Consider the following 26,787-nt stretch of genomic DNA (forward strand, 5'->3'; position numbering starts at 1 on the left):
AAATGAGGTGCTCGAGGAATATAAAGAATGTAAAAAGAATCTTAAGAAAGAAATTAGAAAAGCCAAAAGAAGATACGAGCTTGCTTTGGCAAGTAAGGTGAAAATAAATCCAAAGGGTTTCTACAGTTATATTAATAGCAAAAGGATAGTGAGGGATAAAATTGGTCCCTTAGAGAATCAGAGTGAACAGCTATGTGTGGAACCAAAAGAGATTGGGGAGATTTTGAACTATTTCTTTTCTTCGGTATTCACTAAGGAGAAGGATATCGAATTGTGTAATGTAAGGGAAACAGTTAGGGAAGTTATGGAAACTATGGTGATTAAAGAAGAGGAAGTACCGGCGCTTTTAAGGAATATAAAAGTGGATAAGTCTCCGGGTCCTGACAGGATATTCCCTAGGACCTTGAGGGAAGTTAGTGTAGAAATAGCAGGGGCTCTGACAGAAATATTTCAAATGTCATTAGAAATGGGGATGGTGCCGGAGGTTTGGCGTATTGCTCATGTTGTTCTATTGATTAAAAAGGGTTCTAAGAGTAAACCTAGCAATTATCGGCCTGTGAGTTTGACGTCAGTGGTGGGTAAATTGATGGAAAGTATTCTTAGAGATGGTATATATAATTATCTGGATAGACAGGGTCTGATTAGGAACAGTCAACATGGATTTGTGCATGGAAGGTCATGTTTGATAAATCTTATTGAATTTTTTGAAGAGGTTACTAGGAAAGTTGACGAGGGTAAAGCGGGGGATGTTGTCTATATGGACTTCAGTAAGGCCTTTGACAAGGTTCCACATGGAAGGTTAGTTAGGAAGGTTCAATCATTAGGTATTAATATTGGAGTAATAAAATGGATTCAGCAGTGGCTGGATGGGAGATGCCAGAGAGTAGTGGTGGATAACTGTATGTCAGATTGGAGGCTGGTGACTAGTGGTGTGCCTCAGGGATCTGTACTGGGGCCAATGTTGTTTGTCATAATGATCTGGATGATGGGGTGGTAAATTGGATTAGTAAGTATGCAGATGATACTAAGATAGGTGGCATTGTGGATAATGAAGTAGGTTTTCAAAGCTTGCAGAGAGATTTAGGCCAGTTAGAAGAGTGGGCTGAAAGATGGCAGATGGAGTTTAATGCTGATAAAAGTGAGGTGCTACATTTTGGTAGGAATAATCAAAATAGGACATACATGGTAAATGGTAGAACAGAGGGATCTAGGAATAATGGTGCATAATTCCCTGAAGGTGGAATCTCATGTGGATAGGGTGGTGAAGAAAGCTTTTGGTATGCTGACCTTTATAAATCAGAGCATTGAGTATAGGAGTTGGGATGTAATGTTAAAATTGCACAAGGCATTGCGAAGGCCAAATTTGGAGTATTGTGTACATTTCTGGTCACCGAATTATAGGAAAGATGTCAACAAAATAGAGAGAGTACAGAAAAGATTTACTAGAATGTTACCTGGGTTTCAGCACCTAAGTCACAGAGAAAGGTTGAACAAGTTGGGTCTTTATTCTTTGGAGTGTAGAAGGTTGAGAGGGGACTTGATAGAGGTATTTAAAATTATGAGGGGGATAGATAGAGTTGACGTAGATAGGCCTTTTCCATTGAGAGTAGGGAAGATTCAAACAAGAGGACATGAGTTGAGAGTTAGGGGGAAAAAGTTTAGGGGTAACATGAGGGGGAACTTCTTTACTTAGAGAGAGGTAGCTGTGTGGAATGAGCTTCCAGCAGAAGTGGTAGAGGCAGGTTCGATATTGCCATTTAAAGTTAAATTGGATAGCTATATGGACAGGAGAGGAATGGAGAGTTACAGGCTGAGTGCAGGTCGGTGAGTGTAAGCATTCGGCATGGACTAGAAGGGCCGAGATGGCCTGTTTCCGTGCTGTAATTATTATATGGTTATATGGTAAAGGCAAGCACACTCTCCACTGAGGTTGGGTGCGACTCCAATGACAGAACATGTGTTAAGGATAAAAGGTGAAAAGTTAAAAACCATAAGGTATAAGAGTAGAAGTAGGTCATATGGCCCATTGGGTCTGCTCTGCCATTTCATTGTGGCTGATCCAATCTCCTGCCTTCTCCTTGTATCCCATAATGCTCTGATCAATCAAGAATCTATGAACCTCTGCTATAAATATATATATTTATGTGTATATGTATGTGTGTGTATGTTGTTGTTCGTCCATCGTTGTCATCAATGAAGACCTCGACATCATTATGATGGTGTCGAGACCAGCGCTTGATTTGGATTTAAGTGAGGGAGAGTTGTGCAGCGTCAGCCTCACTCTCTCTTCCCAATTCCCATCTGGATCCAGCGGCAAGACAAGAGTCGAGACGGCTGGAGATGGGACTAGGCGCAGTGGATGATCAGGACGTCTTCTGTGTCTTGTTCTGCTCTACACGTTCCACAACGCTTGCAGAGACCGCCTTCTTGACCGTTGGACCTTCCGTTGGTCTCGTCCGCTCAGTCCGCCGGAGCCTGTCTTCACATGCTGGGATAGACAACTCCCTATCTCACTGAGGGTTTGAGACCCGTCAGCTACCCTCACCTGGTTTAGCCGGCTTATCGAAGCCATTGCCCCGGGTGTGGCCGCTGTCGCATGCAAACAGCTATGGGGAGCCACAGGTGAGAGCTGAGTGCCAGGTGGGGACCAAAGGTGGACAAGCCACCCTGAAAAGGACGCGACATGCTCCCCCACCAGAGGTGCTACCCCTCCCTGACACACACACACACACACACACACGAAGGCTTGGATTCCACAGTCGGCTGTGGAAAAGAATTCCACAGATTCACCAACCTCTGGTAAAAAAAAATTCCTCTTCATCTCCATTCTAAAAGGATGCCCTTCTATTCTGAGGCTGTGTCCTCCATGCTTAGACTCTCTCACCATAAGAAACATCTTCTCCACATCCACTGTTTCAAGGCCTTTTATAATTCAATAGGTTTCAATGAGGTCCAGAACCATCAAACACTCTTCATATGATAATCCATTCAATCCTGGAATCATTTTCATGAACTTCCTTTAAACTTTCTCCTGTTTCAGAACATCCTTTCTAAGATATCAGGCCCAAATCTGCTGAGAATACTCCAAGTGAGGCCTCACCAGTGCTTTATAAAGTTTCTACATTACATCCTTGCATTTATATTCCAGTCCTCTTGAAGTGAATGCCAACATTGCATTTGCCTTCCTCACTGCAGACATCATTAGTCACTGGCAGCCAGTCAGAAAAGGCTCCTTTATCCACACTCTGCCTCCTGCCAATCAGCCACTGCTTTACCCATGCTAGAATCTTTCTTGTAATACCATGGGCTTGTAGGATATTAATCAGCCTCATGTGCGGCATCTTGTTAAAGGCCTTCTGAAAATCCAAGTACACATCAACCAATGATCCTTTGTCTATCCCACTTGTTATTACTTCAAAGAATTTCAACAAATTTGTCAGACAAGATTTTCCCCTTGAGGAAACCATGCTGACTACGGTCTATTTTATTATTTGCCTCCAAGTACCCTGCGATCTCATCCTTAATAATCAACATCTTCCCAACAACCAAGGTCAGACTAACTGCCCTATAGCTTCCTTTCTCTTGCCTGTCCGCCTTCTTGAAGAGTGGAGTAACATTTGTAATTTTCCAGTCTTCTGAAACCATTCCAGAATCTAGTGATACTTGAAAGATCAATACTAATGCCTCCACTATCTTCAACCACCTGTTTCAGAACCCTGGGTTGTATACCATCTGGTGACACCATGTATCTGGAGAAACATTTGGTATTCTCTTTAATATTATTGGCTAGCTTACTTTCATTTTCGATCTTTACCTTCTTAATGGCATTAGTTGCCTTTTGTTGGTTTTTAAAAGCTTCCCAATCCCTTAACTTCCCATTAATTTTTGTTCTATTATATGCTCCCTCCTTGGCTTTTATGTTGGCTTTGACTTCTCGTTAGCCATGGATGTATTATCTTTCTTTTAGAATACTTCTTCCTCTTTGGGATGTATATATCCTGTGCCTTCTGAATTGCTTCCAGAGATTCCAGCCATTGCTGCTCTGCTGTCATCCCTGCCAGTGTTCTTTTCCAATCAATTCTGGCGAACTCCACTCTCATGCCTCTGTAGTTCCTATTACTCCACTGTAATACTAAGGGGAACACAAAAGGAAACTCAGAGCAGTGTGGAACAAATTGTCAGCACAAGTGGTGCACGTATGCTCGATTTCAACGTTTAAGAACAGTTTGGATAGAAACATGGGTGTAGGTTGATGAGACTAGGCAGCTTAAATGGTTCATCACAGACTAGATGGGCCAAAGGGCCTGTTTCTGTGCTGTAATTTTCTATGACTATGATTAGTCAGGGCATCAAATGTTATGGGGAGAAAACAGAAGAATGAGGTTCAGAGGGATAATAAATCAGCATGTTGGAATGGCAGAGGAACTCAAATGCCTTATGGTCTTATGTAGTCCTGAACTTCGTGATAGTTTTATGACCAGGTGTGAACATTGCTTAGGAAAATCATAGCTTTGCTTAAGTTAGATTAGTTCAGTTATGAACTGATAATTTTAACCAGCGAAAACTGATAAAATGTGTTGAAATTTAGAAAAGATTGAGAGCAAGTACTGACCCGAGTGGAACTTGCAGTGGAACTAATAAGCATTTCACAGTTTCTTGGGTTTAATGAACTCTTACCATCTAATACCGTACATGGTCAACAGAGATCTACTTTAAACAGTAGTTAAACAACATTACTGTTATTCTATAAGCAAATTGTGTAATCATACATGTAAGTAGACCCTAATTAAATTTTGACACTGAATTATTTCTGTGCTTCTACATCCTGGGAGGATTTTTTGTGTGTAATTACATTATTTTTGGAAGGATAACCTATAAATATCTACATTTGTTAATTAAATTAAGTAAAGTAATATTGCTCTTCTCTGATACTGTTGTCTCTTGCATTCTATTGCTACCATTCCACATTTTTCATATTTCACATTTCATAATGGCAAAGGAGATGGCAAGTCAGCTGATCAAGTGTATGTTGGTTCAATCCCACCCCTCATTTATTTCCTGGTAACCTATCCTGTCACAGCCATCAACTCGGGCACCCAATTTATCTCCAATTCACCTGCATGAATGGTAATAAAGCTCCCCAGCAGCATCTTTTAGGGTTAGATTGTGGAAAGAAGCTGGAGCATCTGGGGAGAAACCTACACAGTCACAACAAGATTGTGCAAATGCCCACACAAACAGCACCAGAAATCAGGATCAAATCTGGTTCATTAGACACGGAATGAAGCAGTTCTACCTTCATTGCACAGCATTTTGGACTTAAATCATATTACAAATTACTGCCAAATAAAGTCTTTAAACTATATTATAAAGTAAATGAATTTCTTAAAACACAAAGATAAAAATGTACTGAATTAAGAATTTAAAAGTATGATAAACTCATGGACATTTAAACTTCAAAGATATCAAGGAAGGTTTACGTACATGCATGCTTCATTGAAGATCCAATGACCAAAAAAGAAACAGTAATGCTGATAGTAATAAAAATTTCTGTAAACCAGGCCATCCAGGCAAACTTTCTGTATTGTTCCATTATAATCTGTCAAGAAAGAGAGGTAAATTCTACCATATTCATTGAGAAGAAGGAGGGATCTTAATACAAAGTTATCAAACACTATGGTTTGAATCCCAAGATTTCCTAATACACTGATCTACTGGAGCCACTTTTGATGGTTTCTCCTTGGTGTTACTCATTCTTCTTGAGAACTTCCTATGTTTAGGAGAATTGAATCGTATTTCAACACTTTTAATTTGTCTTTTATTTCCAGTTGGGGCATAGCTGGCCCATTTTACACATTGATGGATATTCTAATATCATACGTCTACTGCAGTGACTTGTTAGCGAAAACACTTTGTACATAGCTTTAATGTAAAAACTATGATATTTTAGGTTTTTTTTAAAGTTGGCAGTCATCAGCTTGTTGATGTCTTTTTGTGAAAGACCAACAAAATTAACACACATTTTCCATGGTGGAACCTCAATGTGTATTGTGTTGATGCTTATCGGTGTTTCTGTCCAGCAGTCTTGGGAAGTATTGTTAACCCTGGAAAGCTGTGTTCTTTCACTGCGCAAGTGCTGTTGGGACAAATTCTGGGCATGTTTGATCACTTTATACTATGTAGCTGCCACATACTCGAGATATTTGCATTGAAAAGTTTTCTTGAGTTAGAATCATGGATTTGTTTGAACCTGAATATCAAATTAAGGCAATTTTTGAAACCAATCATCTGAATACCTGTTAAACATGACTCAGTAGAATTATTCATTAATGCTTTCGCGATTTATTTAACAAAAGCATTGAACTTTGCTATGTATGCTGAGACTCCAGTGTAATAACAATTTTATACCAAGGAACATCTGTCAGTCTACTTTTACAATAACTGTTAAGACTTCTGTGCTTTAAAAAGCAAGTCCTTTTACTTGGAGCAAATGCCATTTCCCTTTAAGATGAAAAATCTTATTTAATATATTTCAAAATGCGCTACTTTTGATTTCATAATGTTAAATTACATTAAAGCATGTCTTCAGAAACTTCTTAAGCAATGGGATACTCTTCACTTCATTATGAACAACAATTTTCAACTATGCTGTTTTTAAATGTATAAAGATGACTCAACTGTACTTCACAGAAGACACTTGATTACTGTCAATGAATCAGAACATAGACCATGGAACAGTAACAGCAAAGGATCAGGCCTTTCGACTCACAATGTTGTACCAAACTAATTAAAGTAGTAATTAAATGGCTAACAACAAAAAAAATCCCTTCTGCTTACACAAGGTCTGCATCCCTCCATTTTGTGCACATTCATGTGCCTATCTAAGAGTCTCTTAAATACCTCAGTTGTATTTGCCTCCCCCACCACCCCTGGCATCCACCTCTCTCTGTGTAAAAAAAAGCTTGTTCCACACCTCTCCCTCAAACTTACACTGCTCCCCCCACCCCCACCACATGCCCTTTCAGTATTCGACATTTTGACTCTGGGAAAAAGATGCCAGTTGTCTAATTAGTGTATGCCACTCAACATCTTAAAAGCCTCTATCAGATCTCCACCCGTCCAGAGAGAACAACCCAAGAAAAGCATTAGGTATGACTAAAAACTTGGTGGCAAGGCTGGGTTTATGATGGTTTTTAAAGGAAAAGCAATTTCTGATAATAAAGTGAAGATAACAGTTATTAACCTCAAAATGCTATGAAATGTTAAGTAATCACATATAACCTTTTTTTATACTATCAGCACTTATGCTTTTATGGTACAGTATTTAGAGTACAAAACATTTTTGGAACATTTTTCTAGCACCTCTAAGGATTTTAGTTATTAGCAAACAATACAATTGTGGTCCACACTGTTTGTTTTCTGATACAGTAATAATGCTACCACATAATAATAAACAACAATCCAACACTCTCTACATACACAGCTTTGACAAAATATGTCATTAGTAACAACTAGCACATGACATCCCATTTGAAAGGAAATCTCAAGTGACTGCCAGAGAAGGAACCAAATATTCGCTATAACAGGGGAAATAGCACACAACTAATTAACCATATATATCTGGATCATGTTGTGAAAAAAATTCCAGAAAGAAAGAAACATCCTCTGCAGTAATAAAGCTGCCTCATAAACCAAATGATAAATAAAACATTTAATCTTAATTAGCAGAACGGAACTAATTAGTAAATTTAAAAATAGAAATTTAAATAAATACAAAGTCCCATTATTTTCAGACTGATTCAACATACTGCAAAATTACAGAATAAAATAATCCTGTATACTAATCTAATGACACATCATTGGATTAAATATTTTATACTTGCTGTGATTAAATCTGATTATACCATTTCATATTGTATTCAACAGGGTTAACATTGGTATAATGTGAAAATAATGCACTCATCAAATTGAAGTTCTATACAAGAAACTGCTTTAATTTGTGTGCATGAAGCTCATTTTTATTTATTGCCTCAATGTTGAACATTCAGATGGGCATTGAAAATAATAAATCAAATCTAGGGCTCCAAGTAACAAGTTAATAATAGCTGTACGGTCATCTCCACAGCCAAATTATTAAAGATAAGGTGACATATGAAGACCATCTATTTTCACCTCAGATAGGATATGGAGTCAGCTTCTGTTCACGGGCCAGTATTGCAGTTTAGCAGGTAGAGGGCACTCACACACTATACATCTTCACATTCTGATTTGAAAAAACAATTGGAACTGCAAGTAGGTCAGATATTTTCAGTACAGGTTGATCCATAAGATCAATGCAAGATTTTTGTTAACAATGATTCAATCAAAGAAATGAATCATTCAAAATAATAACTGGTCAGAGAATCAGTACAGATTGATAAAGAAAGAATAATTTTTCATTGTGAGAAACAAGAAAATATGACAAAATATAAACGAAAAAATAAGCAGATGCCAAAAGTACAAAATATGAATAGAATGGTGTAAATAGGATAGTAGTAACTGGGGAGGCAGTCACTGATTGCATTTAAATCTGAGATCTCTTGATATTAGACGAGGCAGGTGTATGGGAATGGGGCAGGAGAGAGGGATTGAGGTGGAAGATCAGTTGCATCCTTATTTAATGGTAGGGAGACTCATTGGGTCAAATAACCTACTTCTGCCCCTTTTCCTTATGTGCTTGACACTCAGAGACTCTTGAACCGGAAAGTATGGGGAACTCCTGCAGGGAATGGAAGTATTGGTTACCCACTTCAGATTATGGCTAAACCATCCTTCATGTGACAAAGCGGTTTTCATTTCATAATGCTGCCCAACTATACATAGTGTGCACATTAGAGTTAAAGCTGCATGTGAGGTTGGGGTGGATTGTAAGTAGCATAGTCAATATACAAGAACATTAGCAGGATCTTTGAGGAGAAAAATGAAAAAAAGATTTTTTTTTAAATCAGAAGGCAGAGGAATCAAGAGGGAGGTGAAAGTAAGGCCACTGGACAAGTAAGAGCAAGATAACCAAGAAATGGAAAAAAGATTACAGAGACACGGTTGCAGGGTAACCAAAGCAGGAAACTTAGTCTTCAGGGATGTTTAATTTTTTGTAGGGAAAGGTGGGAAGGTAAAGGTGGTGGGGTAGCACTGTGAATGAGAGATGATTTAGATGATTTCTTACAGCAGGGAGGTAAGCTGTATCACTAATCCTCCTACAACACACTTCAGACATGGTTTTATAGCATGAACTTGCTACACATTTAGTACATTTCACTGAAATTGGTGCCTAACTTTCATAGAATCACTCAGGGAACAGGCTGTCTTGGATCTGAAACAAACAATGAGGCAGATTTCAAAATAGCCTCGGGGTAAAAGATCCCTTGGAGCTTGTGATTAAAATATGGTCAACTATTGTATTCAGATAAAGAGGGAGAAACTTAGATCAAATACAATTGCATCAAATTTAATCGAAGAGTCCCTCAAAAGAATGAAGCAGGAAAGACAAACATAGGGAATAATGAAAATGGCAAGGACTTGAGCAGATATTTATCACAGTATAAATAGAAGATATTATGAATATCCCATTAATAAAGGATAATACTGGGGAGAAATGAAACATCACCACCAGCATCATCACTAGAGATTTGCTAATAAGCAAACTAATAGGGTTAATGGCTGACATATCCCTTGTTCTGGCTCAATTGCATCCTGGGACCCTAAACAAACTTGCTATCAAGATAGTGGATGTTTCAGTTGTGATCACGCAGAAATCCTTAGATTTAACTTTAAGTGGAGGTGGGTGGAAAAGGTGCCAATTTTAATCTTCATTCAAAAAGAGAGGGCGGTAATGTGCAGTAACTACAGGTTGATGAGGAAAAACGTGAGAATCAAATGTTAAGGAAATAATAGAGGCACATTTGGAAAATTGTAATTTAATCGAGCTTAATGAATCAAAGATGATATTTGACAGATTTATTACAGTTATTTCGAGGAACCCTTAACCAGAATGGACAGAAGTAAACCAATAGAAGTTGCATCTAAGCTTCCAGGAGGCACCCAACAAGGTGCAAAATGTCAGAAGTCAGAAGATACGAAGCAATGGAGGTTAACACATTGACATAGACAGAGGTCGGCTATCGGACAGGAAGAAGCAAACTAAGATATCATCAATCATCAAATGCTAGCATTTAGGGTTGCAATGAAGAATCCTCCCTGCTGAGTTCCTCCAGCATTTTGTGTGTATTGCTTGGATTTCCAGCATCTGCAGATTTTCTCGTTTGTGATTGGTCCTCCATCTCAGTCTGCCTTTAGCCATCTTCTCTATTGTGCCCCAAGTGTGGTGAAGTGTCCTCATTTCTGCCTCTACGGTATGGTGCCAAATTGTCTTTGGTCTCCAGTGTTTCCTCTGCCCTTCAGGGGTCCAATGAAGTGCTGCCTTGATGATGGAGTTGGCCTCTCTTCTCATCACGTGCCCAATCCATCTCCAACATTTCCCCATGATGATTGTGACCATACCTTTTTGATGACACTGAAGGAGTATGACGTGGTTGGAGATCTCTCTTGGCCAGAAAATATCGAGGATCTTCTGGAGGCTCGTGGTGTGGGATGACAACAGCTTGGAAAGACTGTTCTCTGTCATGCACTGGCATTCTGACCCATACAAGAATGTGGACAGAACACATCTCTGGTCCAACTTCTCCTTGGTGTGGACACTGTACTTTGTTGATCCCCATATGTTGCTCATTGATCTGAAGATGTTTCTAGCTTTGCTGAGACTGCACTGAATGTCGTCCCTGGTCCCACCATCCTGTCGAATGATGCTGCCCAGGTAGGTGAAGCTGCCGGTGCTGGGTAAGTCGACAGCAGATGTTTGACGGGAGGAGGAGACTCTACATTGAGGGTCATAGTCTCAATGTTTCTCTGGCTGACTCTGAGTCCAACCTGTCCATCAAAGGTACATAGGCACTGGGTTTTCTCTTGCATGTGCTGGTATATAGTCTGTGATAGTAATGCGAGGTCATCTGCAAAGTCAAGGTATTCTAAAGTAGGAATAGAGTTCATATAATGCCAGTATGCTTATTGTTCGTTGTTTGCCTCATAACCCAGTCAATTACCGGGTTAAATAATATCACCGACATCACACAGCCTTGCCTGACTCCTGTCTTGAAGTTAGCATGGAAACTCTGGATAAGCTGTAGAGTTTTGGAAGGGATTCTGTGTGATCTGAGAATTTGGCAGAGGCTCTCCCCGTGGATGACATCGAGCCTTTTCAATGTCTGTGAAATTCACATAACAGTTGTCTCTGCCACTCCATGCACTGTTCTACGATGTTACGCAGAGCGAAGAGCTAGTCAGCATGGCCTCTGTTTCTCCAGAAGTCAGCTTGCTCTTTCCTCAAGCACACATTGACAGCATCTGTAACTCAATGGACAATAACTTTGGAGACAGCATTGCTGGGCACTGACAAAAGTGTGATGGCACGATGTTGTTGCAATCACTTAGCGCTTCTTTCTTGGGGACTCTAACAACAGCTCCCTTTGTCCATGTCCCCATGCCCAGATTATAGTAAACTGTGGTTGTTGGGTGGTTGCTGGAAGTTTGGGTTCAGCTTTGAAACCAAGATAATTTTTCAGGTTTCCAATCTTTGACTAGTGCACTCCCCTAGAGTTGTTCAGGACTACAACTGTTAACAATGTATAGCAATGACTTGGAGAAAGGAAGCCAAACACAGTGAAGATATTGATAGGTGAACTAGCAAATTGAGTATAATGTGAGAAAATCTAAGTCTTCCATTTTGGAATAGAATGTTACTTGAATGGTGGAAAAGCTGCAAAAAGTAAAAGCAGAGCAGGGTTACTGCATATCAAACAGAGTTAGCACAAAGATGCAGCAGTCAATAGAGAACATTAACGACGTGTTGGCCCTTATTTCAGGGGACGGGGGTATTAAGGTATGCAAGTCTGACTATGCTACTGATGTTATATCTAGAGTACTGTAGTCAGATTTGATCGATGTATTTGGGAAAGGGTATTACTTCAATGCATGCTATCCAGAGATTCACTGGGATGATCCTGGGTACAGATAGAATGGCCTATAAGGAAGGATTCATCTAGCTGAGATGCTACACGTTGGAGATTTGAGAGCACAAGCATGTTGAGCACAACTCCTCTCATGGAAGAGTCCAGGACTTGTGGGTGTGGTCTCAATAAACAAGTGCCCATTTAAGATGAAATGAGCTGCTCGACTCAGATGACACCAAGATTAGGGGTGTAGAGGACAGTGAGGAAGATTATCAAAGCATGCAGTGGAACATCTTGAAAATTGGCTGAAAATGGCAGATGAAATTTAATGCTGATAAGTGTGAGGAGTTGCACTTAGGGAGTGAAAACCAAGTTAGGACTTGCATGGTGAGCGGGAGTGTGACAAAACAGAGGGATCTGGGCATACAGATCTATCATAGGGTGGCTAATGTAACCCCACTTTTTAAAAAAGGAGGGAGAGAGAAACCGGGGAATTATAGACCGGTTAGCCTAACGTCGGTGGTGGGGAAACTGCTGGAGTCAGTTATCAAGGATGTGATAACAGCACATTTGGAAAGCGGTGAAATGATCGGACAAAGTCAGCATGGATTTGTGAAAGGAAAATCATGTCTGACGAATTTCATAGAATTTTTTGAGGATGTAACTAGTAGAGTGGATAGGGGAGAACCAGTGGATGTGGTATATTTGGATTTTCAAAAGGCTTTTGACAAGGTCCCACACAGGAGATTAGTGTGCAAACTTAAAGCACACGGTATTGGGGGTAAGGTATTGGTGTGGGTGGAGAATTGGTTAGCAGACAGGAAGCAAAGAGTGGGAATAAACGGGACCTTTTCAGAATGGCAGGCGGTGACTAGTGGGGTACCGCAAGGCTCAGTGCTGGGACCCCAGTTGTTTACAATATATATTAATGACTTGGATGAGGGAATTAAATGCAGCATCTCCAAGTTTGCGGATGACACGAAGCTGGGTGGCAGTGTTAGCAGTGAGGAGGATGCTAAGAGGATGCAGGGTGACTTGGATAGGTTGGGTGAGTGGGCAAATTCATGGCAGATGCAATTTAATGTGGATAAATGTGAAGTTATCCACTTTGGTGGCAAAAATAGGAAAACAGATTATTATCTGAATGGTGGCCGATTAGGAAAAGGGGAGGTGCAACGAGACCTGGGTGTCATTATACACCAGTCATTGAAAGTGGGCATGCAGGTACAGCAGGCGGTTAAAAAGGCGAATGGTATGCTGGCATTTATAGCGAGAGGATTCGAGTACAGGAGCAGGGACGTACTACTGCAGTTGTACAAGGCCTTGGTGAGACCACACCTGGAGTATTGTGTGCAGTTTTGGTCCCCTAATCTGAGGAAAGACATCTTTGCCATTGAGGGAGTACAAAGAAGGTTCACCCGATTGATTCCTGGGATGGCGGGACTTTCATATGAAGAAAGACTGGATGAATTGGGCTTGTACTCGTTGGAATTTAGAAGATTGAGGGGGGATCTGATTGAAACGTATAAGATCCTAAAGGGATTGGACAGGCTAGATGTAGGAAGATTGTTCCCGATGTTGGGGAAGTCCAGAACGAGGGGTCACAGTTTGAGGATAGAGGGGAAGCCTTTTAGGACCGAGATTAGGAAAAACTTCTTCACACAGAGAGTGGTGAATCTGTGGAATTCTCTGCCACAGGAAACTGTTGAGGCCAGTTCATTGGCTATATTTAAGAGGGAGTTAGATATGGCCCTTGTGGCTACGGGGGTCAGGGGGTATGGAGGGAAGGCTGGGGCGGGGTTCTGAGTTGGATGATCAGCCATGATCATAATAAATGGCGGTGCAGGCTCGAAGGGCCGAATGGCCTACTCCTGCACCTATTTTCTATGTTTCTATGTTTCTATATCTTGAAAGGGGCATCACAGGCAGATAGAGTCGTAAAGAAAGCTTTTGGCATTTTTGTCTTCACAAATCTAAGTATTAAGTACGGGAGATGAGCTGTTATATTAAAGTTGTATAAGACAATGGTGAGGCCCAATATGAAGTATCATGTGCAGGTTTGGTCACCTTGCTACAGGAAAGATGCCAATAAGATTGAAAGAGTGCAGAGAAAATTTACAAGGATGTTGCCAGGACTTGAGAATCTGAGTTATAGGAAAATATTGAATAGGCTAGGAGTTTATTCCCTAAAGTGTATAAGAATGAGGGGAGATTTGATAGAGGCCTAGAAAATTATGAGGGGTATAGATAGGGTGAATGAAAGCAGGGTTTTTGAATGAGGTTGGGTGAGACTAGAACTAGAGGTCATGGGTTAAGGGTGAAGGGTGAAACATTTAAGGAGAACATGGCCTTAAAGGTACATCAACGATTTGGATGATGGGATTAATGAACTTGTGGCTAAATTTGCCTCTGATACAAAGATAGGTGGAGGAGCGGGTAGTGTTGAGGAAACAGAGAGCCTGCAGAGAGACTTAGATAGTTTAGGGAAATGGGCAAAGAAGTGGCAAATGAAATACAGGTGTCTCCCACTTTTCGAACGTTTGCTTTACGAAAACTTGCTGTTATGAAAGACCTACATTAGTTACCTGTTTTTGCTAACAGAAGGTGTTACGGAAAAAGGCAGCACGCAAAAAAAGGCAGCGCGCGCCCCGAGCAGCCAAGCTCCTCCCCCGGAACTGCATTCTCGCCGGCATTGCTTAAACACGTGCCTGTGAGCAGCCGTTTGTAGGATGAGTTCTAAGGTATCAGAAAAGCCTAAAAGAGCTCGTAAGGGTGTTACACTTAGCGTAAAACTAGACATAATTAAGCGTTTCGATCGTGGTGAACGAAGTAAGGACAAAGTGAGTTTGGCTTGCGGAAGTTGACAAAGATGATGTTGAAGAGGTTTTGGCATCCCATGACCAAGAGCTGATAGATGAAGAGCTGATGCAACTGGAAGAGGAAAGGATAACGATCGAAACCGAATGCAGTAGCGAGCAGACCAAAAGTGAAGTCGCCCAGGAACTGAACGTGAAGCAACTGCATGAGATTTTCGCTGCAATGATTGCAGAAAAGTACAACTTTAATTTTGAAAGAGTACGTCCGTTTAGGGTATATTTTTTCAGGATTGTTTGAGTGCTTACAAAGAACTGTATGATAGAAAAATGCGCAAGGCTAAGCAGTCAAGCATACTGTCGTTTTTCAAGCCTTCCACATCAGCCACAGCAGACGACCAACCTCGACCTTCGACATTGAGGCAGGCAGACATAGAAGAAGATGCCTGCCCTGATGGAAACAGACGACGATGAGATGACACCCCAGTGTCCCACCACCCCAACCCCCGGACCGCGGACCAATACATTGCCACGGAGAACGCAACGGTAGCCGGGACGCACCCAGCACATCTTTAAGAAAAAAGCCGAAATAAACAAGCTAATTAATTAGGTGCTGCCCAGCACGTAAATGTTGGCGCAGATCAGAGACGATGCAATCGGCAATCGTCTCTGATCTAGGATGACATTTACGTGCCGGGTGGCACCCAATTAATTACCTTGTAATTTCGGCCTTTTTCTTAAAGATGTGTTGGGTGCGTCCCGGCTACCGCTGTACCACTGCATGCTTCGCAGATTGGTATCGGTCGGCGGCCCAGAGGTTGGGACCACTGCACCACCCCAGCCTCCGACGACTCAGCCTAACACACCATCATAAGTGTGCTCGGTGCTGTCTTCCCAATTCCGGTAAGTGATACTGTGGCGACCCACTTTCTAGCACACACCAACCGGCGCGCGCCGACAGAGAGGCCGGCCCCAAAAAGGGTGCCGGGCCATCTTCACCAGCAGGGGAAAATCCCGCGTGCGGAAAGGGTCTGGGAATATGCATTCCCCACAGCAGTCCCGCCCAGGGAGGGCGGGAACGGGAAGGCTTTAAAGGAGGCCACGAAGTTTGAATAAATCTCTTTTATCGCAACTCCAACTCACCGACTACGTGTCGTTATTCTAGAGCTGTGTGTAGCACATCGCTACAATTGGTGACCCCGACGGCCCAAAAGATATTTGGACCAGAGATGACCGACGCTGCATCTGTTCATGCAGTTTTGTTAAAACTGCCAAGCTTCTGGATGCTGCGACCCCTCTTATGGTTCGAACAAGCAGAAGCACAATTCCACATTCGGCAGATAACCTCGGAGTCCACTCGTTACTACTACGTGCTGAGCTCCCTCGACCAGGAGACAGCCACACAAGTTGAGGAGTTTATACAGTCGCCCCCGGAGGACGGCAGATACACAGCATTCAAAGCCCTGCTCGTAAGTACTTTTGGCCTCTCACGGCATGAGCGAGGTGCCCGCTTACTGCACCTGGATGGTTTGGGAGACAGGCCGCCGTTGGCATTAATGAACGAAATGCTGGCCCTGGCTGAAGGACGCAAACCCTGCCTCATGTTTGAGCAGGTGTTTCTAGAGCAACTGCCCGAGGACATACGCCTGCTGCTGTCCGACGCAGATTTCAGCAACCCCCGGGAGGTGGCGGCCCGAGCAGATGTGTTGTGGAATGCCAAGAAGGAGAGAGGGGCATCCGTCGGACAGATCACCAAGCCGCGTGCCCAACGGCAGACCAGATCAGGCCCGGCAGCAGAGCCCAATGAACAATGGTGCTTCTACCACCAGTGGTGGGGCACAGAGGCCCGCTGCTGTAGACCACCCTGCAAATTCCTGGGAAACGCCAAGGCCCAGCCGCCGCTGATGGCTACGGTGGCTGGCCATCAGGACAGCCTCCTGTATGTCTGGGACAAGCAGTCGGGACGACGCTTTTTGGTCGACACCGGAGCGGAGATCAGCGTTTTACCTCCAATGAGTTACAACACCCGCAACAGAGAACCGGGACCCACCCTGAGGGCCGCAAATGGCAGCACAATACGAACCTACGGCACCCGCACGGTGCGGCTACAGTTCAGCTCCAGCCGGTTCACGTGGGACTTCACACTGGCTGCCGTGGCCCAACCACTCCTGGGGGTGGATTTTCTGCGAGCCCACAGCCTGTTGGTCGACCTGCAAGGGAAGCGACTCCTCCACGCCAAGACTTTTCAAACGTTCTCCCTGGGTGAAGCCAAGTTGCCAGCCCCACATCTGGACTCCATCATGTTGTCTGACGACAAATTCACCAAGGTCCTGGTGGATTTCCCATCAGTTCTGACACCGCAGTTCACGGCAGCCATGCCCAGACACAGAGTACAGCACCACATCCCGACCCAGGGACCACCCCTCCACGCCCGTGCTCGAAGGCTTCCCCCGGACAAGCTCCGACTGGCGAAGGAGGAGTTCAAGAAGATGGAGGAATTGGGGATCATACGACGGTCCGACAGCCCATGGGCCTCCACCCTGCACATGGTGCCCAAGGCAATGGGGGGGGGGGGGCTGGAGACCATGTGGCGACTACCGCAGACTGAACGAGGCTACAACGCCAGACCGCTACCCTGTGCCGCACATTCAAGACTTCGCAGCAAACCTACATGGCGCAAGGATCTTTTCCAAGGTAGACCTCGTCCGGGGATACCATCAAATCCCTGTACATCCGGACGACATCCCCAAAACAGCGCTTATCACCCCGTTCGGCCTTTTCGAATTCCTCCGAATGCCGTTTGGCCTAAAGAATGCCGCCAGATGTTCCAGCAGCTAATGGATGCGGTGGGACGGGACCTGGACTTTGTATTCATCTATTTGGACGACATCCTCATAGCCAGCAGTAGTCGTCAGGAGCATCTGTCCCACCTCCGCCAGCTCTACTCCCACCTGAGCGAATTCGATCTTACAATCAACCCAGCCAAATGCCAGTTCGGACTCAATGCCATCGATTTCCTGGGCCACAGGATTACTAAAGACGGGGGAACCCCTCTGCCCACCAAGGTAGACGCGGTCCGCAACTTCCCCCGACCCAACACAATCAAAGGCCTGCATGAATTCGTGGGTATGGTGAATTTCTACCACCGTTTCCTCCCCTCAGCAGCCCGAACCATGCGCCCCTTGTTCACTCTAATGTCGGGTAAGGGCAAGGACATTACCTGGGACGAGGAGGCCGCAGCCACTTCCGTTAAAACCAAAGAAGCCTTGGCAAACGCCGCGATGCTAGTGCACCCCAGAACGGACGTTCCTACTGCCCTCACGGTGGACGCATCCAACACAGCTGTGGGTGGAGTGCTGGAGCAACTCATCGAGGGTCGCTGGCAACCCCTGGCGTTCTTCAGCAAACACCTACGACCACCTGAACTCAAATACAGTGCTTTCGACCGAGAGCTATTGGCACTATACCTGGCATTCCGGCATTTCAGGTACTTCTTAGAAGGTAGGCCCTTCACCAAGGACCACAAACAACTTACCTTCGCGTTCACTAAGGTGTCTGACCCCTGGTCGTCCCACCAGTTGCGACATCTGCCCTACATCTCCGAGTACACTATGGACATCCGGCATGTCTCTGGAAAGAACAACGTCGTGGCGGACGCACTTTCCAGACCTACCATACAGGCCCTGTCCCAGGGGGTGGACTATGCAGCGTTGGCAGAGGCACAGCAGGCAGACACTGAGATCCCCAGTTACAGGACTGCAGTCTCCGGTTTGCAGCTCCAAGACCTCCCCGTAGGCCCAGGTGAGAGGACCCTACTATGTGACGTAGCTACTGGCCAACCCCATCCTATCGTCCCGGCAGCGGCGGGTTTTCGAGTCCATTCACAACTTAGCGCACCCCTCCATCAGGACAACCGTCCGGCTGGTCTCCAACAGGTTCGTGTGGCATTGGCTTCGTAAACAGGTCAGTGAATGGGCCAAAACGTGCATGCAGTGCCAAACGGCCAAGGTGCAGCGGCACACCAAGGCTCCGCCGCAGCGGTTCGAACCCACCCGCCAGAGGTTCGACCACATCCATGTGGATATTGTGGGGCCCCTGCCAGTGTCACGAGGAGCGCGGTACCTCCTAACTTTGATAGACCGGTTCACCAGATGGCCAGAGGCGGTCCCACTCACCGACACCACCTCCGAATCCTGCACCCAAGCACTGCTCGCAACCTGGGTAGCACGCTTTGGGGTACCGGCCCACATTACCTCCGACAGGGGCGCCCAGTTCACCTCCAGCCTGTGGTTGGCTATGGCCAGCCTTTCAGGATCGCAGCTACACCACACAACTGCCTACCACCCACAGTCGAATGGACTAGTGGAGCGTTTCCACCGTCACCTGAAGTCGGCTCTCATGGCCCGCCTGGAAGGGCCTAACTGGGTGGCCAAGCTTCCCTGGGTCCTGCTCGGAATCCGCACGGCACCCAAGGAGGGTCTGCACACCTCGTTGGCCGAGTTGGTATACGGCGCACCCCTGGTCGTCCCAGGAGAGTTCATACCAGCCCCAAGGGGGCAAGAGGAAGAACCTACAGCAGTCCTGGACAGACTACGTGAGAGGCTTGGTAACCTGGCCCCCATACCCACTTCACAGCATGGACAGAGCCCGACCTGCGTACCCAAAGACCTGCAGAACTTTAAGTTTCTTTTTGTACGACGGGGCGGACACCGGGCACCGCTACAGCGGCCCTATGAGGGGCCGTTTAAGGTGATCAGGAACAACGGGTCCACATTCATGCTGGACATTGGGGGGAGAGAGGAGGTTTTCACGGTGGACCGACTCAAACCAGCCCATGTGGACTTGGCGCAGCCGGTCCAGGCTCAGGCACCGCGGCGCAGGGGCAGACCTCCCAAACAGAGGCCGATCCAGACTGTGGACATTGGGTGAGGTATCGCCGGTTCTGTGGGGGGGGGGGGGTTATGTGGCGACCCACTTTCTAGCACACACGAACCGGCTCACAAAACAGCACGCGCCAGCAGAGAGGCCGGGCCCAAAAAGGGCGCCAGGCCATCTTCACCAGCAGGGGGAAAAACCAGGGTGCGGGAAGGGTCTGCAAATATGCATTCCCCACAGCAGTCCCACCCAGGGAGGGCAGGAACGGGAAGGCTTTAAAGGAGGTCGCGAAGTTTGAATAAATCTCTTTTATCGCAACTCCAACTCACCAACTATGTGTCGTTATTCTAGCACTGTGTGTAGCACACCGCTACAATACTACACTGTACATACGTTATTTCTACTTTATTTAGGCTGTGTATTTTTATGCATTATTTGGTATGATTTGGCAGCTTCATAGCTTAACGGTTACTGAAGAATGTGTTTCTGCCGAGAGCGCTTGCGTGAGATTTGCGCTACAGAGAACAGTGCGGCAATGATTGTAGAAAAGAATTTCTACTTTATATAGGCTGTGTGTATATCATATCATTTCTGCTTTTACTGTTATTACTGTTACTTTAGGTTATGTGTGTTATTTGGCATGATTTGGTAGGTTACTTTCTGGGTCTACAAACACCACAAATTTTTCCCCTATAAATAAATGGTAATTGCTTCTTTGCTTTATGACATTCTGGCTTACGATCTGTTTCATAGGAACGCTCTACCTTCGGATGGCAGGGGAAACCTGTACAATGTTGGGAAGTGTATGGTCATGCACATTGGTTGAAGAAATAAAACGGGAGACCATTATTTAGATGGGGAGAGAATGCAAAATGCAGAATGCAAAGGGACTTGGGAGTCCTTGTGCAGAATACCCTAAAGGTTAATCTCCAGGTTGAGTCGGTGGTGAAGAAGGCAAGTGCAATGTTGGCATTCATTTCTAGAAGGTGTAGAATACAAGAGAAGGAAAGATATAGAATATAAGAGCATATGATGTTGAGGTATAGAATATAAGAGCGGGGATGTGATGCTGAGGCTCTATAAGGCACTCGTGAGACCACACTTGGAGTATTGTGTGCAGTTTTGGGCTCCTTATTTTAGAAAGGATATACTGACATTGGGAGGGTTCAGAGAAGATTCTCAAGAATGATTCCAGGAATGACAGGGTTACCATATGAGGAACATCTGGCAGCTCTTGGGCTGTATTCCCTGGAGTTCAGGAGAATGATGGGGGATCTCATAGAAACATTTTGAATGTTAAAAGGGCTAAACAGACTAGAAATGGCAAAGTTATTTCCCATGGTAGGGGAATCTTGGACAAGAGGGCACAACTTCAGGATCAAAGGACATCCATTTAGAACAGAGATGCGGAGAAGTTACTTTAGTCAAAGGGTGGTAAATCTGTGGAATTTGTTGCCACAAGCAGCTGTGGAGGCCAAGTCATTGGGTGTATTTAAGGTAGAGATAGATAGGTTCTTGATTAGCCAGGGCATCAAAGGGTATGGGGAGAAGGCAGGGGAGTGGGGATGACTGGAAGAATTGGATCAGCCCATGATTGAATGGTGGAGCAGACTCAATGGGCCGAATGGCCTACTTCTGCTTCTATATCTTATGGTCTTATGGTCTAATATGAGGGGGAGTTTCTTCACTCAGAGAGTGGTGAGAATGTGGAACAAGCTGCCAGCAGAAGTGGTGGTGGATGCAGGTTCGATTACAACACTTAAGAGAAATTTGGACAGGTACATGGATGGGAGGTGCATCAATGTGACGAGAAAGATTAATAGTTCGGCATGGACTAGATAAGCTGCAGGGCCTGGTTCTGTGTTGTAGTGTTTGATGACTCTGTGACTCAGAGAGCTTTGGGGTAGAGCACTTCATTACATTTAAGATACTATAGATAAATTTCTAATCAGCAAGGGGACCAAGGGTTCTGGGGAAATGGCTGGAAAGTGACTTGAAGAATGTTGAAGCAGACTGAAGGAGCTGAGTGGACAACTCTTGTTCTATTTTTTAATGGCCTCACTATCAGCTGACAGCTCATTGCCCAGTCACATTTCAGACTGTTGTGCTGATTCAAATGCAGAATGAATTGACACAACCCATATCAAGATCCTGGGTGCCAACTTTGACGGTTTGCTTACATAGTCACACATCAGCAGATGCCAAATGGCTGGAGTCCCTTTTAGCGCAGTGTATTTCATCACAGAGACGTCGGCAGTGTGTTACATCCTGCAGTAAGGGGACATATCGAGCCACTTACTCTGCCTTTCTGATCAACAGCCAGACAGAATTAAATGTTGTCAGCCTTGTTGAATGATGAAACAGGAGTTAGCCATTTACAAAGATTTCAACTATTTTCACCTCTTTTCTGGAAGAAGCGTGAAGCACAGCAGCTCAGTGCCACTCTCACCTGAATAACCACTCACTGATTCCTGCCTTGCAATATGTGAGGGATTACGGCAAAGGTGCCTGTACCAAACCCAGCAAGAGCAGACACTTGCCGAGTTTCAGGTTGAGGAATCCTGAGGATTATGAATTGTGAGCTCATGCTCCTCCTGATATCAGCTGTCTGAAAGTTAATAACACTTGAATTTGAGTAGTTCTTGTTCTGCAGATCAGCCACCCAGTTCAGTGAGGAAGGCAAAACAGATGTTAGACCAATTACATATGTAAATGAATGTCTAACACCTTTTCAGATGGTGACGAGGGTGTTTGAAAAATGGGCCTCACAAATTTAACAATGATTCAAGCTGGCTGTGTACAGATATGATCTTGTTAAATTGGTCTTAATACTCCATACCTACAACAGGAAAATTGGTACAAACCCTTAACCTGATGTATTTAGGGATGCTGGATCAATCACAATGCTGTTGAATGAAAGCAGGTTTAAGAAGATTGTACTCCACTGGTCCGCAGTGAGTTCCATTGCTTCGGATAGTGCAAGACTTAGAATGAAATGAACAGAGAGAATTCAAGAAGCCCACTCAAATGTGGGAGCAAATGAGAAGATAAACAAATATCAGGACTAGCAAGCGTCTTTAAACTCAATGCACTCCGTGGTAACACTACCACATTTAACACTGTGTACTTTTAAATATATTCCCACATGAAAGAGTGACAATTTCACCAGGAATACAATTTTCCCATTTATTTTAAACTTGGTATTTTTGCTAAAACACATTTATTTACTTTTTCCCATTTTTTATATTCTCTGATTAACTGTATCTTTATTCTGATTAATAAATTATTATTTTATAATTAATAGCATTAATTACACGTCATCATAGCCTGAACTAATTTAAGATTTTCAGATAAATTTGTTTTACAGTTTTGAAGCTGAACTTCTTTTCTGAGTCCAATAGTCTACAGAAGCATAAAATTTATTAATTGAATACTTATAGAACACAGAACAATACAGCAAAGTATGGTCCTTTTGGCTCACAATTTTAACCTACTTCACGATCAGTCTAACCCTTCCCTCCTACATAGCCTCCGTTTTTTATTTCATCCATGTGCCCAAGAGTCTCTAATGTTCTGTCTCTATCACCATCCCTGGCACCACGTTCAAAGCATCTCTGTGTAAAAAAAACACCTACGTCTGACACTCCCCATACTTTCCTCCTCAAAGTTATCGCCCCCCCCCCCACCATTTCTACCTCAGGAAAAGGTCTGTAGCTATTCACCCGATCTATACCTCATCATCTTGTACACCTCTATCAAATCATCTCTCATTGCCCTTCTCTCCACAGAGAAGAGCCCTAGCTCACTTTACTCAAGATATTCTCATAAAACATGTTTTCTAATCCAGGCAGCATCCTGGTAAATCTCCTCTGCACCCTCTCTAAAGCTTCCATACGCTTCCTATAATGAGGCAACTAGAATTGAACACAATACTCCAAGTATGGTCTAACAAGAGTTTTATAGATCTACAACACTGCTCTGTGGCACTTAAACTCAATCTCCCTACTAATGGAGGCCAGCAAAAACATGTGCCTTTTTAACCAGTCTTTCAACTTGTACTGCAACTTTGAGGATCTATGGATATGAGCCCCTTCACTCTGAAGAATCCTGGGTTTGGCCCTGTATTCTGCCTTCAAATTCGACCTTTTAAAGAGTATTACTTCTGGATGGAACTCCACCTGCAACTCCTAAGCCCAGCTCCGCATCCTAGGATGCAACCTTCTACACTTTCCACACCACCACCAATCTTCATGTCATCTGCAAAATTACTCACCCAGCTTTCCACTTCCTCATCCAAGTCACTTATAAAATTCACAAGAAGTAGGAATCCCAGATCAGATCTCTGCAGAACACTACTGGTCACTGGCCTTCTGGCAAAATAGACTCCATCTACTATCACCCTCTGCCTTCTGTGGACAAGCCAATTCTGAACCTACACCCTCAAGTTTCCCTGGATCCCATGCATCCTAACTTTCAGAATGAGCCGACCATGTGGAATCTTGTCAATTGCTTTACGGAAATCCATATACACCTCATCCACAGCTCTGCCTTCATCAGTATGCTTTGTTGCCCCATAAATTCCAGTGTAATTGAAAGCAATTTCATATACTAGAAGGCTTGCAATTTATTTGGATGAAAACTGTAGAAATATAGTGAGAGGAATATTTTACACAATGTAAGGTCAAATTTTCTTAGATGAACAACATGCCCTCTATAAAAGTGCATCTCCCAGAATCCATCACTCTTTCATCTCATTCTGAACAAACTGCTATTTTGCTTGCACTCCCATCTCCTTTCTTTTAACCAGCTCTTCTAATACTCATAGTTCAAGAATTTCATTTATGTAGGGCATGACATTTGTCTGTCATGGCAGAGTAAAACATGTCAAAGATGACAGAGTAAAACATTGGATTGTGGCGACCCACTTTCTGGCACCCACGAACTGGCTCACAACAGCGCGCGCAGGCAGAGGGCCGGCCCCAAAAAGGGCGCCAGGCCATCTTCACCAGCAGGGGGAAAATCCCACGCGCAGAAGGGGTCTGGGAATATGCATTCCCAACAGCAGTCCCGCCCCAGGGAGGGCGGGAACGGGAAGGCTTTAAAGCAGGCCGCGAAGTTTGAATAAATCTCTTTCATCGCAACTCCAACTCACCGACTCCGTGTGGTTATTCTAGTGCTGTGTGTAGCACACCGCTACAATTGGTGACCCCGACGGCCCAAACGATATTTGGACCAGAGATGACCGACGCTGCACCTGTTCACGCAGTTTCGTTAAAACTGCCTAGCTTCTGGACGCTGCGACCCCAATTATGGTTCGAACAAGCAGAAGCACAATTCCACATTCGGCAGATAACCTCGGAGTCCACTCGCTACTACTACGTGCTGAGCTCCCTCGACCAGGAGACTGCTGCACAAGTTGAGGAGTTTATACAGTCGCCCCCGGAGGACGGCAAATACACAGCATTCAAAGCCCTGTTCATAAGGTCTTTCGGACTCTCACGGCGCGAACGAGCACGCCGCTTAATGCACCTGGATGGTTTGGGAGACAGGCCACGTCAGCATTAATGAACGAGATGCTGGCCCTGGCTGAAGGACACAAACCCTGCCTCATGTTTGAGCAGGCATTCCTAGAGCAACTGCCCGAGGACATATGCCTGCTGCTGTCCGATGCAGATTTCAGCAACCCCCGGGAGGTGGCGGCCCGAGCAGATGTGCTGTGGAATGCCAGGAAAGAGAGAGGGGCATCCGTCGCACAGATCACCAAGCCGCGTGCCCAACGACAGACCAGACCAGGCCTGGAAGCAGAGTCTACAAAACCCGGCGACGGGAGTGAGGAGCCCAACGAACAATGGTGCTTCTACCACCAGCGGTGGGGCACGGAGGCCCGCCGCTGTAGACCGCCCTGCAAATTCCAGGGAAACTCCAGGGCCAGCCGCCGCTGATGGCTACGGCAGCTGGCCATCAGGACAGCCTCCTGTACGTCTGGGACAAGCGGTCGGGCCGCCACTTTTTGGTCGACACCGGAGCGGAGATCAGTGTCTTACCTCCAATGAGTTACGACACCCACAACAGAGAACCGGGACCCACCCTGAGGGCCGCTAATGGCAGCACAATACGAACCTACGGCACCCGCACGGTGAGGCTACAGTTCAGCTCCAGCCGGTTCACGTGGGACTTCATACTGGCCGCCGTGGCCCAACCACTCCTGGGGGGCGGATTTTCTACGAGCCCACAGCCTGCTGGTCGACCTGCAAGGGAAGCGATTAGTCCACGCCAAGACTTTTCAAACATTCTCCCTGGGTGAAGCACAGTTGCCAGCCCCACACCTGGACTCCATCACGCTGTCCAACGACGAATTCACCAGGGTCCTGGCGGATTTCCCATCAGTACTGACACCGCAGTTCACGGCAGCCATGCCCAGACACAGAGTACAGCACCACATCCCGACCCAGGGACCACCCCTCCACGCCCGTGCTCAAGGGCTTCCCCCGGACAAGCTCCGACTGGCGAAGGAGGAGTTCAAGAAGATGGAGGAATTGGGGATCATACGACAGTCCGACAGCCCTTGGGCCTCCCCCCTTCACATGGTGCCCAAGGCAACGGGGGGGGCTGGAGACCATGCGGTGACTACCGCAGACTGAACGAGGCTACAACGCCAGACTGCTACCCTCTGCCGCACATTCAAGACTTCGCAGCAAACCTACACGGCGCAAGGACCTTTTCCAAGGTAGACCTCGCCCGGGGATACCATCAAATCCCTGTACATCCAGACGACATCCCCAAAACAGCACTTATCACCCCGTTCGGACTTTTCGAATTCCTCCGAATGCCGCACAGACTTTCCAGCGGCTAATGGACGCGGTGGGGCGCAACCTGGACTTTGTATTCATCTATTTGGACGACATCCTCATAGCCAGCAGTAGTCGTCAGGAGCATCTGTCCCACCTCCGCCAGCTCTACTCCTGCCTGAGCGAATTCGGCCTTACAATCAACCCAGCCAAATGCCAGTTCGGACTCGACACCATCGATTTCCTGGGCCATAGGATTACTAAAGA

General features: G+C 45.0%; 1 protein-coding gene across 1 annotated transcript in view; it reads right to left on the reverse strand.

The window, feature by feature from the left end:
- The window catches only part of si:ch211-51h4.2 (uncharacterized), a 435,103-nt gene that overhangs the window by 40,398 nt on the left and 367,918 nt on the right, over nt 1–26,787 (reverse strand). Inside the window, exon 14 of the mRNA XM_063045772.1 lies at nt 5,485–5,599. Within this exon, the coding sequence (XP_062901842.1) occupies nt 5,485–5,599 (115 nt within the window). The remainder of the gene's footprint in view (nt 1–5,484; nt 5,600–26,787) is intronic.

The sequence above is a fragment of the Mobula hypostoma genome, chromosome 4 (genome assembly GCF_963921235.1).
Source record: "Mobula hypostoma chromosome 4, sMobHyp1.1, whole genome shotgun sequence".
Lineage (NCBI taxonomy): Eukaryota > Metazoa > Chordata > Chondrichthyes > Myliobatiformes > Myliobatidae > Mobula > Mobula hypostoma.